The sequence below is a fragment of the Thunnus thynnus genome, chromosome 19 (assembly GCF_963924715.1).
Source record: "Thunnus thynnus chromosome 19, fThuThy2.1, whole genome shotgun sequence".
Classification (NCBI taxonomy): Eukaryota; Metazoa; Chordata; class Actinopteri; order Scombriformes; family Scombridae; genus Thunnus; species Thunnus thynnus.
Window position 1 is genome coordinate 13,708,639 of NC_089535.1, and position 15,466 is coordinate 13,724,104.

Below are 15,466 nucleotides of genomic sequence, written 5' to 3' on the forward strand. Positions count from 1 at the left end.
AAAAGCACCATTCGCCTATATGGTGGTTGAGATAAGTCTTGAGGTTGTAGATAAGAACTGACACTTTATGTCAGTGTAGTTAAGATGTAGTGTGGTCGTATATGTCTGCTTAGTGCTGCGGTGTAGGGATGAGGTTTCTACACGGACATTCCCTCTAAACAGCACAAGAGCCAATTACCTCAGACAATGTTTAGATAAGTACCACTCAATATCAGTTACACAGTTACAAACCCAGATAAATATAACACAGTCAAACATATGCGTGAGCACACTTGTTCTCACACACATACACACACACACAAACACACAGGCACTTAAATTAAGTGACTTGTAGATAGCCCTCATGTGTTTCCCTATTATACACTCAAATAGACAGAAATGCACACACACACACACACACACACACACACACACACAAACATTTTTCTAAATTGACTTGTAGATAGCTCTCATCTGTGCCTATCACCACAACGCCTGCGATTTGGGAGGAGAGAGAGCAGGTGAAGCTGGAAGAGTGAATAAGAGACAGAAGGAATAAGGGATGCAGAGAGCACACCAGAGAGTGTCACCGTTGGGGACTGCGTTGAACAAACAGCGAACAATTGTTTCACTCTATTGAGAGAGAAATACTGACATTGAAGCTCGGTTGTGAAATACAAAAAAAACAAAAAAACAGCACAAAACAAAAGAAAAACTATTTGAATGAAACCTGAGTTTCAGTATCTTTATGTATCTAGATGTATCTTTACTGTGTTATGAATTGAAATAGCACACACTGAGCTCAGGAAGAGACACAGAGAATGAGAGTAAAAGTGAGAGAAAGCTTTAATATATATGCATGAACCGGCCTTGAATATTTGTATTCATCCCACCAGATATAATTTTATTCTACACTGGATGGCGGGGCTTGTGTTTTGGAGATTCTCATTCAAATGGGAAGAGTTTGCCACTTGTGGACTCAAGTAGGATAGGAGGCCTGTTTGGCCAGGAAGGAGCCCAGTGTCCACTGCTCCTAATGAACACACATAAGTACTGAATGAAACATGAGTAAATAGACAGATTTGTTGGCAGTGCCCCAGGAAGTCCAGTCTCACATATGTGGTCTGGTGAATCGGAGGTTATTAAGTGTGGTTAGGCTGTCTGGGTTGGTGTGTATGTGAATGTGTGTCTTAAGTAAGCTCGGTTGGTAAAATAATAGGCTGGGTACCTGGACAGAGTAAAAATCAATCCAGGAATAGGCCTTTATATAGAAGAGCTGATCCTGGTTTAAAAAGTAGCTTTCTAAAGCACATTATTAAAGTCTTGCCCTTAGAGTCCTGGATGAAGTTTTTCTACTGTCAATTAATGTCAGCCACCTGCATAAGTCGTTAGAGGCAGTATGTACGGTACACACAGCTCTTTCCTGAGCTGCTTCAAAAAGACCATAATTTAATGGAATCAGAGTAGATTCAGACAAAATCATGGAAGCAGAAAAAATTAAATGTTAATGAACATGAAGATGCAGATATACAGTGCTGTACAAAAGTGTTAGGCACTAAAAGTAAAGTGAAGATGCTTTCAAAAATAATACCACAAGTTATTTTTATTTATCAATTAACTTCATACAAAGTGTAGTTAACAGAAGAAAACTAAATCAGATCAGTATTTGGTGTGACCACATTTTGCTTTTAAAACAGCACCAATTCTCCTACTTGGCAGGTAGGTTGTTCCAAGTATCTTGTAAACTTGTCGCAGTTCTACTGTGGATTTAGGCGTCTCAATTGCTTCTGTCTCTTCATGTAATCCCAGACTGACTCAATGATGTTGAGATCAGGGCTCTGTGGGGGCCATACCATCTGTTACCATCTGACTCCTCTTTCTTCTTGTCGCCGAAGATGGTTCTTAATGACTCTGGCTGTATGTTTGGGGTCATTGTCAAGCTGCAAAATAAATTTGGGACCGATCAGACACCTCCCTGAAGATACTGCATATGGATAAGAATATAAACATCTAAAGTGCCTAAAACTTTTGCACAGTACTGTATATCTGCAAAATGTACAAGCTTTTGTAGATACATTCAAAGGGTTAGGAAACTATAAGTGAATAATCCTACTCATAGCACACATCATATTAGGAAAAGCACAGGTGTAATTAATAACGGTATAAGGACTGTGTTTCGTCTAAGTCAGGGACTGTTGCACATACATGGTATTGTGCTGGCTTGAGCCAACAATAATGCTACTAGTTACACCTGTGCTTTTCTTGGTACTGGAAAAACTGGGAATTCTGTGTGTTTAAATACCAGTATTAAAATAAAATATAAGCCTTTATATTTACATCAGTGGCATTCATGTCAAAACAATCATTCAATTTGTGATATTCCTTGCTTATGAGCTAAGAGCACCTCTGAAATTAAAACTTGACACTATCAAATGTTTTGGATAGGTACATTTGGCATGGTACTGTATGTTATTGGCCAGTAGCTCCTTTTTTTGATGAAATGTAAACTTTACATTTAATAAATATGGTGGAGGATAGGCCTTTTTTCACAGCAGGCATTTTGACTCGTTATAGTAGGAAAAGGTGTAACTAATTACATTAACAGTGGCTTCATTCTAGTTCAAGTCTGCCAGTAAGCCATGACAGTGTGACAGTAAGCCAGCATGCACAATACCAGGACCCTGAAGCCAATGCAGTTAAATGGAAGTCAGCCGTCATTAATTTTATTATTTACGCCTATGCTCAGGCCTTTTAGTAGGAACATGGTATAGGTTAAGGGATAATACAACCAGCATGTGTTGTCATGTAGATAATTAATCTAACTCAAGCAGATGGATTTAGTATAGAGAAAATAAAGCTGGGAAGGCATCTTTGTGCTGGTGGCTGGTCATCTGTAGACCTTTCTCATAGCAGATATGTTGACCTGATTGCAGGAAAATCATGGGTGTGACTAATAATATATACGATGGCTCTATCCCATTTATGTTTCAGTAAGCCGTATCAGTGGGTCAGCAGACATGTTAGCACGTTGTACTGGAGCACATTAGTAGAATGCAGTCGTTGTTAATGTAATAACTCATTTTTACACAAGTCAAAAGGTCAGCCATGAGAATTGGTTTCCTTAAAGGGGACATATCATGCTTTTTGTGATTTCTGTCATTTTTATACTATAATGATGTTGGATGTCTGTTAAACATGGTCAAAGTTTCAATACTTGAGGTGAATGTATGTAAAAATGTTTCCTGAAAGTAAAAAGCCAGGGCTTTATCTTCCTCTAACACTTTGTGTGCAATGTCACCTCTACTTCCCCATCGTGATGACATCAGATTGTTTGCACATGCCCACAACAGCCATCCTTTCCATAGTCTTTGTTGCTAAGATTGTTTGCATTCTCTACTTGCATATTTAGATCGGATTCAGGCTCCAACCTGTATTTGAGAAGCTTCCATTTCAAGTAAAGAACAAGAAAAATAAGTGAAATCCTACAACTACTGTTTGTTTACATTACCAAGGTTCAGCTTCCAGAAGCTGGCCAATCAGAACAAAGAGGGCTCCTCGGGAGGGGGCCCTTATAGAGACAGTAGCTAAAACAGCCTATTTCAGACAGAGGCTGAACTGAGCGACTGCACAAAGGGCCATTATAGGATAAGGTTTTTTACTGTAAAGCATGCAAAGATATTCTAGTGGAGCCCCAGAATGCAAATATAGATCTGGAAATGTGCATGACATGTGCCCTTTAAGCTTGTTAAACTAAGGCAATCTTGTCAGTTTAGCAAATGTCAGTTTGTTGCTCCAAGGTAAGATAAGTTAGTTATGGCCAGCTAACAGCTAAACCATAGTATTACCATTTCTGTGAGACAGAGATGATCTTTCTTGAAAGATAACTGTCTGACCATGTTAGCCACATTGTTTGTTTGGGTTGTACTGGTACAGATAAATGTCTTCTTCTAATGAGCTGTCGGCAGAATAGATGCTTCAAGCCACCTGTTCTGAATTTTCTGCCTCACCGCTTAAACCTCTGCAAAAAGGGACAGATGTCACAACAATCTACACTCGCCTCAGATGTCAAGGATAGTAGAAGAAGAAGGCAATTTTGCGTGAGCTCAGGCGCTGCGTAGACCTGAGGCACAAGTCTTTACACCTTTTTTGTGCTCCAAATAGAGTTGGTTTTCAATTTTATTTTTGAGCAACTCTGCAGTGAACTATGAGGATGTCTTTCAACCCTAGAATATGAATGGGTGTTCGTGAGTTGGTGAGTAATGGGTGAGCACAGGGGTTAAAGAAAAGGGACTCTGCAGATCAAGTGTCAAGGACAGTCCACATCTGGGCCTGAAAATCCATAAAACTACATGTCATCTTGGTCCACACGCCTCCAAATGTTCTCTGAGCCTCTGCGTGAAGCTGGCTGATTTAATTTAGCAATCAATATAGTTTTTCTGTGAGCATAAGCCACGGTAATCTTTTTACAGCACCTCTTCTCTCTCTCTCTCTCTCTCTCTCTCTCTCTTTCTCTCTCCCTCATTCCTCTCATCCTCTGCCCTTGAGTCAATCCTTCCACCCCTCCAATGTAACACTAACTTTGTCATTGCATCTAACAGGCTTTGCGGTTAAAGGAAGCAAAAAGAGAGAAAGGATGAGTCTCCATGGCACAAGGTCTGTGCTCTGAGACTCGGTCCCATAAAAGTGGATTATGGGTGATGGGTTGCTGCTGCTTGCCATGCTCTCAGAATGCAGCAGGACAACTCATCTTTTTTGACAGGAAATGAACCACAACTGGCTTGGTTCAACCATCTACTAATCCAGAGCGGTTTATCTACTGAACAAAAATGGAGCTGAACATACACTATCTCTGTAGTTGCAGGAGTACTGCCATTTATTTCGTAAGTGATGTGTCTGATGTGATATATAATGGAGGTGCAGATACACAGAAAAATAGAAAAGATTGGAAAACATGTTTAGAGCTAATGGTAATGGTATTCAAACCTATCAGCTCTGTGTGCATTTATGGGTGTTATTTGTTACCTCTACTGTAACTACAGAATGTGGGTCGTCATCTTCTTTTATTTTTCCCTCACACTTCCTTTCACGTTATCATTCTTTCTGGTACTTATCTTCTCCAGCAGAGAGAAAGAGAAAGATTCCAAGAGGTCTGTTCTTATCTTTGCCTGCAGCACTCTGTTCTGCCCTCAAACTGAGGGACACAACTGTTTTCTTTGTTGGGCCGCCAAGCATTATACACACACACACACACACGCGCGCACACATATATATGTACATGTTTTGGCCTTGTACCCATGTTATTGCTGTTTACACAACCAGTGCAGAACTTTTTAATGCCATCATTCAAAGATGGAATGAATTACCATCATGGCAAGGCATGAAATAGTATGTGCACTTTTATGTGTTTAAAGGTTAAATATTTTGTTAATAATCATAAACAACCCAACACTTCTATTCTAACCTCTGTGAACCAGAGGAGACTGTTAAAATTACAGCACATAAAACAATATCATAGAATAACTGGCAAGACAGAAAAACAGTGAAATCTCCAAATCCCCGTCTCTGAATGATTCAGGAGGCCAGCAGCTTGACGGGGCACAGGAACATGTCGGGATTGCAGATATTTATTGTGAGCTATTGTGGAGCTGTTTTCATGAGGCTCCGAATTTGTAGTTGCACCCCTGAGTGTTAAACAAAACCTTTACATAAAGTAGAGGTGTTATACTGACTAGTCACCACGGACTATTGTTGTAAACTCTTACCTGAAGAAATACATGTTGCTTACCTGTTCTTTCTTTCTTTCTTTCTTTCTTTCTTGCTTGCTTTCTTTCTTTCTGTCTTTCTTTCCTTCTTTCTCAGGGACAACAACTTTATTAAGGACTTTCCCCAACTAGCTGATGGTCTCATGGTCATCCCTTTACCAGTAGAGGAACAATGTCGAGGCGTGTTGTCTGAGCCCCTGCCCAACCTACAGCTCCTCACAGGTAAGGGTGTGTACGTTTGGGGATATCAACTTTTATTTTTGTCTTTATTACACCTGTACTTTCAACTCATAGTCTAATTCTACTAAAACTATTTCTGAACTGATTAAAGCAAATAGAGCTAAAGAAAACTATGTTCATCTTAAACAAATAATGAATTTAAAATGTTCCAGCAATTTTATAAGGCTTTGCAGTCTAAACCTATGTATCGTCAAGGTGCATGAGCAAAGCTATACATACCTGAGAGAATATTTTGTGTAGAATCTGAGAAATGCAAAAAGTCAACGTGTTCTTGTTGTTAATGAATTACCTCTGTGTTCTAAAATATGCGCTGGTCACAGAGCATTCTTTTGTGCTTGTGTGCTGTAAAATCCCAAAACCCATCAAGACACTTTCACACACACACATAGTATAAAGCATATACTTATCCACACACATACATATGTACTGGACCTTGTAAACTCTTAAAAACACTTAACTTCCTATTTCATTATTTTATCCTTTTCTGGACTGTTCCACCCCATCCCGTGGGGGACAGAGTCACTTAAACATTTGGCTTGAAACCTGCACCTGCACCTCTGCTCTCTAATCCCTCCATTAGCTAAATTGCCATTTGGTCCACACTGACCCCTGAGATTTTCACTGGCTTTATGCTTTCACCAGAATTGGACACACTTACACATATACACACACACACACACACAAAAAAACTCATTGTGCATGAATGTCTCAGGTGTAAAATGCTTTCCAGAGGCACAGGATCAAGGTTCCCATAAGCAGCTGATTTTTTTTTTTCCCCTTGCTCTTTACTTTTGCAGCTTTAGTTCTAAACTAGTGTGAAAGTTTGGTAATTGAATTGTGGAGAATAGCAAGATTGCTCCCACTTCTAATGTCAGCAATCCAATTGGAGTTCAAGCTGCACTATATATCTGTCATTGATCTGGGAGCAGCTGGGATATGGGCTGTGATAATAAACAATGTTAAGGCAATAATGGATAACAATGGATCAGCAATAAACTGTTCAAATGAAATGATGGATTTATTTATTGATACATTTATTTTTCATCTCAGCTGCTCTTTATGAATTTAAGTTTTGTAATTGGTTTTATATTGTTGTATTTGCTGTCTGTCTTGTGTCCTTCTGTCTTAATTTGTGTCTTCTCTTTTTTTCTGTCTCTCTTAGGGGATGCCCAGTTCAGTGAAGCAGTGGGCTATCCTATGGTTCAACAGTGGAGAGTCCGAAGCAATCTGTACAAAGTCAAACTCAGCTCCATTACCTTATCAACGGGTCAGTGTCTGAATAATTTAACTTTGTAATTTCTTAGCATCACAAAGAATTCCCTGGTCAGTGCCTTAGAGAATTGCTATGCAGGTTTAGTATACAGTATGTGTAGTGTACAGTATGCATATTGTCAGCCTATCTATTGTGTATGGGTTTGACTCAGAACATTGGCCAGCTGCTCCCAGTTACAGTTATGGCAATTGGGGCTGTCACATGATCTATCTTCCTATCTTTGCATCTGTCTGTGTCCTTGATAGACCTTGATTTTAATGTTAATTGCACATTTAAGCCTGACCTTAATAACCAACCCCATCTTCCCTATACTGGATACAAAATCACAATTTTTCTAACTCCGTCTTGACCTGGTAGGCTTTTCCAAGGTGCTGAAGACACTGTCAGCAGAGAGCACACGTGAGGAGCTGTTGGCTTTTCTCCAGCAGTATGGCAGCCACTATGTGTCTGAGGCCCTCTACGGCTCTGAGCTCAGCTGCAGCATCTACTTCCCCAGCAAGAAGGCCCAGCAGCAGCTCTGGCTGCAGTACCAGAAAGGTGAGCATGCTGACAGACAGGAACAAAAGGCTGAATTCAAGAAGGATGAAGAAAGATGCTGCCCCTATATACTAGATAAGGATTTTTGGGGAAATCTGTGAAAGATAGAGAGATTTATGTAACATATAATTTTAAATTGAACAAATGTGTAGCAGCAGAGGTAAAACAGTGGTAGAACAGCAAGTAAAACAATTTCAGGGGTGATAGGGCTACAATCAAATGTAACCAAGACACTATAACCTTTTTTAAATCAAGGTAAGCAACCTACTGCAAATACACAATGAACAGAAGTAGAGAAAGATTTCTTATAATTTAACAGGTGGGAGGGGAGAGTCACACTTCATCTGAATATAAACTAAACTGGGTTATGTTTGAAGACTTCACCCCCCCTTAATTTGCCTCCTGGTTAAAAGATAGCATAAGCTGCATGAATCAAATTAAACATCAGTGTGACTTAACAGCATCCCAAAACTACCTTGCAGCACTGTTCCATTTGAATTGTTTTATTTTAATCCTGTTTATTTTGTGATCCAAAAAGTGCTAATTTGCAGTCTAGCGATTCAGTGTGGTTGATTGGCACCAGGGTTTCAAAGCAAATACTATTCCATACTTGCTCACTTTGTAGGAAAAAGGAGAAACAGAATTTGGGTCAAGGAGGACCGGCATTGAACAAACACAACTCCCTAAAAAGTGCTGTAAAAATGTGTTCTTAATGTTGTAAAATATGCATGCTCTTGACCATCCGACAAACATCTTGGTTCTAAAGACCTCAGAAGTAGGAGTATGAAGGTAAGTAGGACCAAATTAAGCACATAAGACCTTATCAAATGTATACTGTTTTCAGTAGTACACAAGACATAACATGGCCACGTCATGCTTTTGAAAACTAGCTTCAGTTGTGGGTTTTGAAGGTGGACTCTGAGAAGCTGAAACAGAGTGGTAAGACTTACTTTTGCAAATACTATACAGTACTTTATCATTATCAGCAGTATTATTTTTGCCCTTTTCACCCACCACTACCTATACATTAAAATAAATTTAAATGGAACTTAAAAGCCAGACAATTATTGTGACAAAATACGTTTGGTTCACTACAAGTCAGGGTCACATGGAAAAACTGAATACATATTTGATAATAGGTTAGAATGTTATGAAAAAAAACTGCTTAGGACATTTTTTGTTGTTTGTTTCATAAATGTTTATTGCACTCAGATAATCAACAATACAAACATGAATTTGACTACACACACGACTGTAATGTGTTCAACACATTGTGAAATCCACAACCTCCAAACGACATAACACCTGAAGGACATGGGAGTTTGGTTCATAGACATACTGCAATAATACAATCCAGTAGTATAAATCAATTAACTAATAAAAATGCAAGGACATAACTTTCCTCCAATTAAATAAATCATATTCATATAATGTGACACACTCACATGTTCAGCACACTGACACAAGGACACTTGATTTTACTAGCATTGTATGCCTTTTTCTGTTATTGTTAGGAGTCTGAATATTCTCTAATAATGACTACTTCTAGTTACCACTTGCATAAAGTGTAATCACTGAGACAAAAATCAATTTTGATGGCAAGGTTGACATGCAGCTGAATCTATTATTAAAATCAATTGGTTTAGTGTTGAAGTAAACAAATACATAGTGAAATAAAAAAGCACAAGAAAATGACTGTGACAGACTTCATCTGATACTTAAATTTTGTTATTTTTTTCACCTTATCTCTTAGCTAGAAATATTAAAAACACTTATTGTTTATGATACAGTTTGATTATCAGATATGTATATTTGTATGTTGCTGTTTAATAGGGCTCCACGTGCAGAGTTAAGGTCAGCTTTGTGAGAGTATTTATTTTTAAGGCTCAAACTATGTGATATGCTCTTATGAGCGAACCTGGACTGAAAGATGTGTATTGTCTCAGGCATATTTGGGACTATATGGAAACAGAACATGTTTGATACAGTATTGATGGGAGGGTTTCAATGATTAATTTGATTCCCCATAGTTAGGCCACAAAATATTTTCATCAAAAGTGTCGTCTTTTGTTATTTTACCTGAAAGCATCATCTTTCTCATGCTTTACATGGACTCAAAAATTCAATAAATCAACATGATAAAATAATACATAAAATGCATGCTGATACAGACCAACTTCATGTAGACTAACACTAGCACTAACTAGGAAAACCCTGTATATGGCTGCTATCTTCACCGTATCTACCAACGCTAGAGAATTCTGGTTGCAAGTCGTCTAGTGTTGAATAAAAACCTGAGGGAGACACAGCAACACTGAACCAACATCGCAGTGTAACAAAGCCAGGTTTGGCGTGTGTTGCTGGAGTTTTCACTCAACATTATCCTAACAGTGCTATTCTGAACACTCCTGCCAGTGATCCCTACAAAGAGTGTGTAAGCACTAGGTAGGGCGGAACAAGTGGAATAAATGTCGGGTTTGGACAGGGTTGTGTAAACATTTTTGATGGTCTGGGTGCTTGTGTTTCTTGTATTGGCATAGCAACAAAAAGTAAATTAAAGATAGCTCTGACAGTTTCCACAGCGAATAGATCTGTTACAAAGGACATTTACTGTAGGACCTCAGAACTTTGCTACTTTGTTAATAATGGAAACAGCTCTGTCTGAGAAGTAGGACTAAAACTTTCATCGATTAATTGTTATTCATGGTGCTGTGGATGTATTCAAGTAGGACTGGACGGTCAACAGGACAGTTTGCGATCGGAAGTAAAACTGCCCACAGTAATGCGATTCAGATGTATGACTGAGCAAAACAGCTGGTATACGATCTGGAGCAGAATTCTACCTCAACCTGCCTAGTAGTGACATAAGTGAGGCTGTGGCTGGAAAGTAAGGAGCAGTTGGTTGAATAAAGGAGCACGAACACAGGCTAGCTAGGCAGTATTAATAAGTTCCAGAAAAATGATAATAAATATTGTCTGTGTCTAATTCTGGTGGTATCAACTCAGCTACCCTCAAAGTAGCTTTAACAAAAATAAATAGATGAATTTAACAGCTAAAGGTATATCCTATTTACCATTGTAGACCTATACAAAAGTTTTTTTTCCTGACAATGTCAGTAAAAAATGTAAACCCACAGAAACCCCAGTAAATGTCATATCACCACGCCCCATATTCCCCAGCTTTCCATCAAAGCACATAAGCTTGTGATTTTGTAGTTCAACTCCTTTCCCTGTAGGTAACTTGATATTCTACACTTACTGTATGTTCCCTGAATGTTACTGAATGCAATTCAATGAATGCTGATACTTGGGTTACTGATGTGCCATTAGCAAACTGCACAGTAAACTTTAAAGCTGCCAGCTGCATTCAGCAACATCAATGTTAGTCTGTGCTAATAAAACCTAGAAACACTAGGGAACAGTGACATGTCAACAATAAAGTGCTTCACAGGCCAGAAGCCTTGGTATGTTTTATTTCATATATAAATACAGGTTCATTTTTAGCTCTTCCTCCTCTCATTTTTTTTTTGTTGCAAAGCTGAGCCAAATCAGGGAAAGCCGTGCATCACACACAGTCAGGCTGGTGGATATAGCAGCCAGTAAGAGAGGAAGGGAAATCCTCTGTATTTTGTGCCTGCGTTAGCTTTGACATCAATGGCTTATTTTAATCTGGCAACTTGTGCCAGCATTCTTTGACGTAAATTGTTGCAAGATCAGTTTTAGTGTTGTGATCTATTAAAATAATCATAATCAAAAACAGCTTTAGAGGCCAATTTTTAATTTGAGGTAACACAACTAAAATTCAGAAGGCCATGAACTGAAATACAAGGACTAGAACATTCATTTAATGAACCAATGAAAGCTGGAGTGAGAATTATTTGGACTGCACTCAAATTTAAGTGACAGATTACAGTGTGTTTCTACCTTCTCCAAACTTCCATCCACACCTACCAACACATACCTACTAAACCTCTCATACTTATGTGCAGTTAGATTGGATTGTTCCTCTATGAGGTGGAGGAGTGTCTCCTCTGAATGTATGTGTAGACTTTGACACAGTGGTCCCAACAGTCCAGAACTAGCAGCTGCCCTTTCTGGGTAGTGGCCACTCCCACAGGGCAGGTCAGCCCTTCCTGGATGAGAATTTTGAATCCACCCTCTTTGGGAAACTGGAGGATTTCTTTCCTGCCGCTGTCCGTTACCAGCAAATCCCCATTGGCATCCACACACATGCCAGTGATACAGCGGAAGTCCTCTGTCTCTGCAAAGAAATGGCTGAGCTGCTTGCCCAGTTGGCCATCGGTACCCACTGAGCCAATGGAGAAGCCGCCTTCCAGGTGGGGCTCATTGTGGCGTTTCTCAAAGTTCAGGGCCAGGCCCTGGGTGAAATAGACTGTTCCAGCTGTGTCACATGTCACAAACTTCGGCCGCACAGCAGAGCACAATCGGTTGTAGCTGACCACACCTACATTGCGGTCCACTGCAAGGCACCACAGCTTGCCGCCTTCCACATCTGACACCACAAACTGGCCTGATGGCATGGCAGTAATGCCCCAAGGTTTAATCAGTTGGTTCTTGTGGCAAGCCACACAGTGCCCATCCATAGTGTAAACTTTGACTGAGTTATCGTAGTTGTCAGTGACCCCAATCAGACCTTGAGGAGTGACAGCAATGGATAAGGGGATGAGGTTAGGCAGGTCGGCCCCAAGGAAGCTCAAGACAAAGTTGTCAATGCTACTGGCATTGCGGCGGATTTCATGCTGGAAGCCTTTGCGATTAAAGATCTGGATGCGGTAGTTGCCACGGTCAGCCACCAGGACCTCACCTTGTGCTGATACGCAGATGCTGACTGGTAAGTTGAACATGCCAGGTAGGGTTCCCTTGCAACCCATCTTCTTCACAAACTGGCAGACTGGGGGCCCTGCACTCGCCCCAGCTCCTCCAGGTGATCCACTTCCTGCATCCACGGACTTTGACTTAAAGTTGCCAGGTGAATCACTTACCGCCTCCTCTACAGCTGTAACCATGTCAATATCTCGGTAAAGATCCACTGGAGCTCCCATTGCACCACCTGTAGCGCCTACTGCCCCACCTACGCTGTCTACATCACCCTCAAGTGCAATCTCCAACCCACTCTCCTCGTCATCTGTATTGACAGTATAAGTGTTTGTGGTCAATTGGCCCACTTCTACAGGTTTCGAGTGCTCTGTTCTGATCAGCTCTGGCTCTTGCAGCTGAAACATCGTGGGCAAGCTGCTCCTCAGATCCAGCTCCTCATCATCACTGCCTCCACCATCATCCTTTAGCAAGGCGACATCACTCTGCCTCACCCGCATTGTCAGATAATCACAGCGTGACACCACTTTTACCTCTGCAATGTTCAGGAGATATGTCTGCTCCTCCAGGACCTGCCCATTGAGCTTTTCCACTTCTGTCATAGAAGCTGTGAACGTCCTTCGAGACCTGCTGAGTTCCTCTTGAAGACGTAGCTCAGCTGTAGTATAGTCCTGTTGCACTGCTCGGTATTTTAGCCTCAAGGACTTGGAGATGTTTTCAATAGTTGTCTTTTTCTTCTGAATTTCGCCCATAACCTTGCGCAGAGCAGCCAGCTTCCCACCCAGTTCTTTACGACGTTGTTCAGCAGCCACCCTAATTGGCTGGACTGAATGGCCTTGATGCAGGTGGCCCTCCCCTTTACAGAGTTCACAGAGAACTGTGGAACAGTCATGGCAGTACTGTCGTGGTAGGCGGCTGCAGCAGGACTTGCACATCAGGGCAGCAGCAGCGGCACTGCAAGATGTAGTACAATCTAGGATCTTGAGCACAGTGAGATTATCAGCCAGCTGGGAGATACTGCTCATACGGGAGACCTTGCTGCAGAATGGGCAGCGCACACCGTTGATGGTGTTGGCCAACAGCTTCTCTAGACACTGACGGCACACTGTGTGACCACACTGCAGGAGTTTGGGTCTCATTTGATCCTGGCTGTAGGTCTCCAGGCAGATAGGGCATTCGAGAACCTCCCTCATTAAATCCGGGTCCAGTGGATAGGAGGGTGACGCCATTATGATGCTTGCCTGAGTGAAACAACAAGAGGGGAAGAGAGGAAAATATGTCACTAACTCACATGGGCACATACTACAGTATGTGCATATTGTATTAAATTTGTTATGCTTCACAGTCAGTGTGTGTGTATGTGTTGTACTGGATTCAACAATGTTTTGCAGCTGCAGAAAATGGATACTGAGATTATGCAAGGAAGATTGCACGCAAGTATACTGTGCAGTATGACAGTTTGTACTGTGTGACTGTTTTGACAGTCATCTGATGCAGTCACTGTGACAGCGTGACATTGAGTAATTAAGTCCGGAACATCGTCACAAACCTAATGTTAGGAGGCTAGTTGCAGCTCATTTGCTCGGCAAATTCAGAAGCATATGTGGCAAGCTGTGACATTAAGATACGGCCGAGATTACTTGTTGGGCGACCAGTTAACAAGGAAAGCATTCACTGACGAAAAGTGACAACAATCTTAAGTCAATAGGATGTGTCCATAACTAGGCAACGCTGACATTAGCTGTCACAGATCACATCCTCATGCACGCAAAAGAAAATAAACTTCCACATTAAGTCAATGATGATAATAGCAGTAAAGGTAATTATTACTCATCAGTGTGCTAAAAGACACACGGTCGCTTCACGCAATGCTAATGACAAACAATGTGATAAGCAAGCTAACTATAGGTTATATCTGCGGCACTACCGAGCTGTCTTGTTGCTTAAAAATAGGTTGACCTTGTACTGCAGAATTTAAAAACGAATAACACAGACATCTCCCTAATTTTATACTGGTAAGTCGGAGGCCTCTCCACAAAACAACAAACGTTAACGCTGTCCTTTCACACAAGACGACAATGTTATTCAACATTCAACAGGGCTGACTTTCATGAACATGCATTCAGAAATAAGGTATGCGGCTCGTCGTAATGCTTCTCTTTTGACATTTTTGCTTTAAAACGTTACCTTTCCTTCAGTGTTAGCTGGTTGAAAGTACAGAGGTTTTGATGGGCGTGCTGTGTTTCTGCTACTGCAGCTGCTAGTCAGAGACTGCAGTGCTGACGACGTTACGTAGGCAGAGTAGGGGTGTTACGCAATACGCACAGCGCTGAGCCTGACGGTTGTTTTGATTGGCTGCTGTGTACGCCTGTACGCGGCCACGCGAGGGTCCGGACGGTCCTGATGCAGTTTATGGGCTTTTACTGTGATTTGACTCACAACACGAGCAGATTACATAAAGATCTAAATAATTTACTGTCTTTTAATTGCCTAATTCCCAACATTCCCCTTTTTCACACAGAACAATCCGCAAAAGAGTTTTTCATATTAGGCAACTAGGATTTGAATGATTTTCATGCACAATACCTACTGCAAATACTCCCAAAATCAAATTTGTTTAACATTACTAAGATGTACTATGACTTATTCTGACAGGCAACTAATCATTTTAATGTGCAACTGAAAGACATTATTTCACCCGTATACCCTGCAAAAAAACAAACATGTAAGATTGGTTAACTTGAGTGAAGTAAACAGACGTGTACCTGAGAAAATGAGTCTCACAGAGAGAACCTGAAGTACTGCCCACAGGCTACAACTGCATTTGAAAACATCCAGA

At 40.7% G+C, this 15,466-nt stretch overlaps 2 protein-coding genes across 2 annotated transcripts in view; one reads left to right on the top strand and one right to left on the bottom strand.

Annotated features, from left to right (window-relative positions):
* Window positions 1-15,466, top strand: part of LOC137170519 (astrotactin-2-like) — a 287,500-nt gene that overhangs the window by 216,460 nt on the left and 55,574 nt on the right. Inside the window, exons 14-16 of the mRNA XM_067573959.1 lie at window positions 5,839-5,963; window positions 7,144-7,248; window positions 7,612-7,791. Of these exons, the coding sequence (XP_067430060.1) occupies window positions 5,839-5,963; window positions 7,144-7,248; window positions 7,612-7,791 (410 nt within the window). The remainder of the gene's footprint in view (window positions 1-5,838; window positions 5,964-7,143; window positions 7,249-7,611; window positions 7,792-15,466) is intronic.
* Window positions 9,750-14,923, bottom strand: trim32 (tripartite motif containing 32). Its single transcript, XM_067573958.1, has 2 exons — window positions 14,815-14,923; window positions 9,750-13,868 (listed from the first exon to the last, which is right to left on the bottom strand). Exon 2 carries the CDS (start codon window positions 13,854-13,856, stop codon window positions 11,799-11,801), a length of 2,058 nt encoding a protein of 685 aa, XP_067430059.1. The 5' UTR covers window positions 13,857-13,868; window positions 14,815-14,923; the 3' UTR covers window positions 9,750-11,798.

What these genes read in the sequence shown, in the direction of transcription:
- trim32 (XM_067573958.1), bottom strand. Translation starts at nt 13,856, where the DNA reads ATGGCGTCACCCTCCTATCCACTGGACCCGGATTTAATGAGGGAGGTT.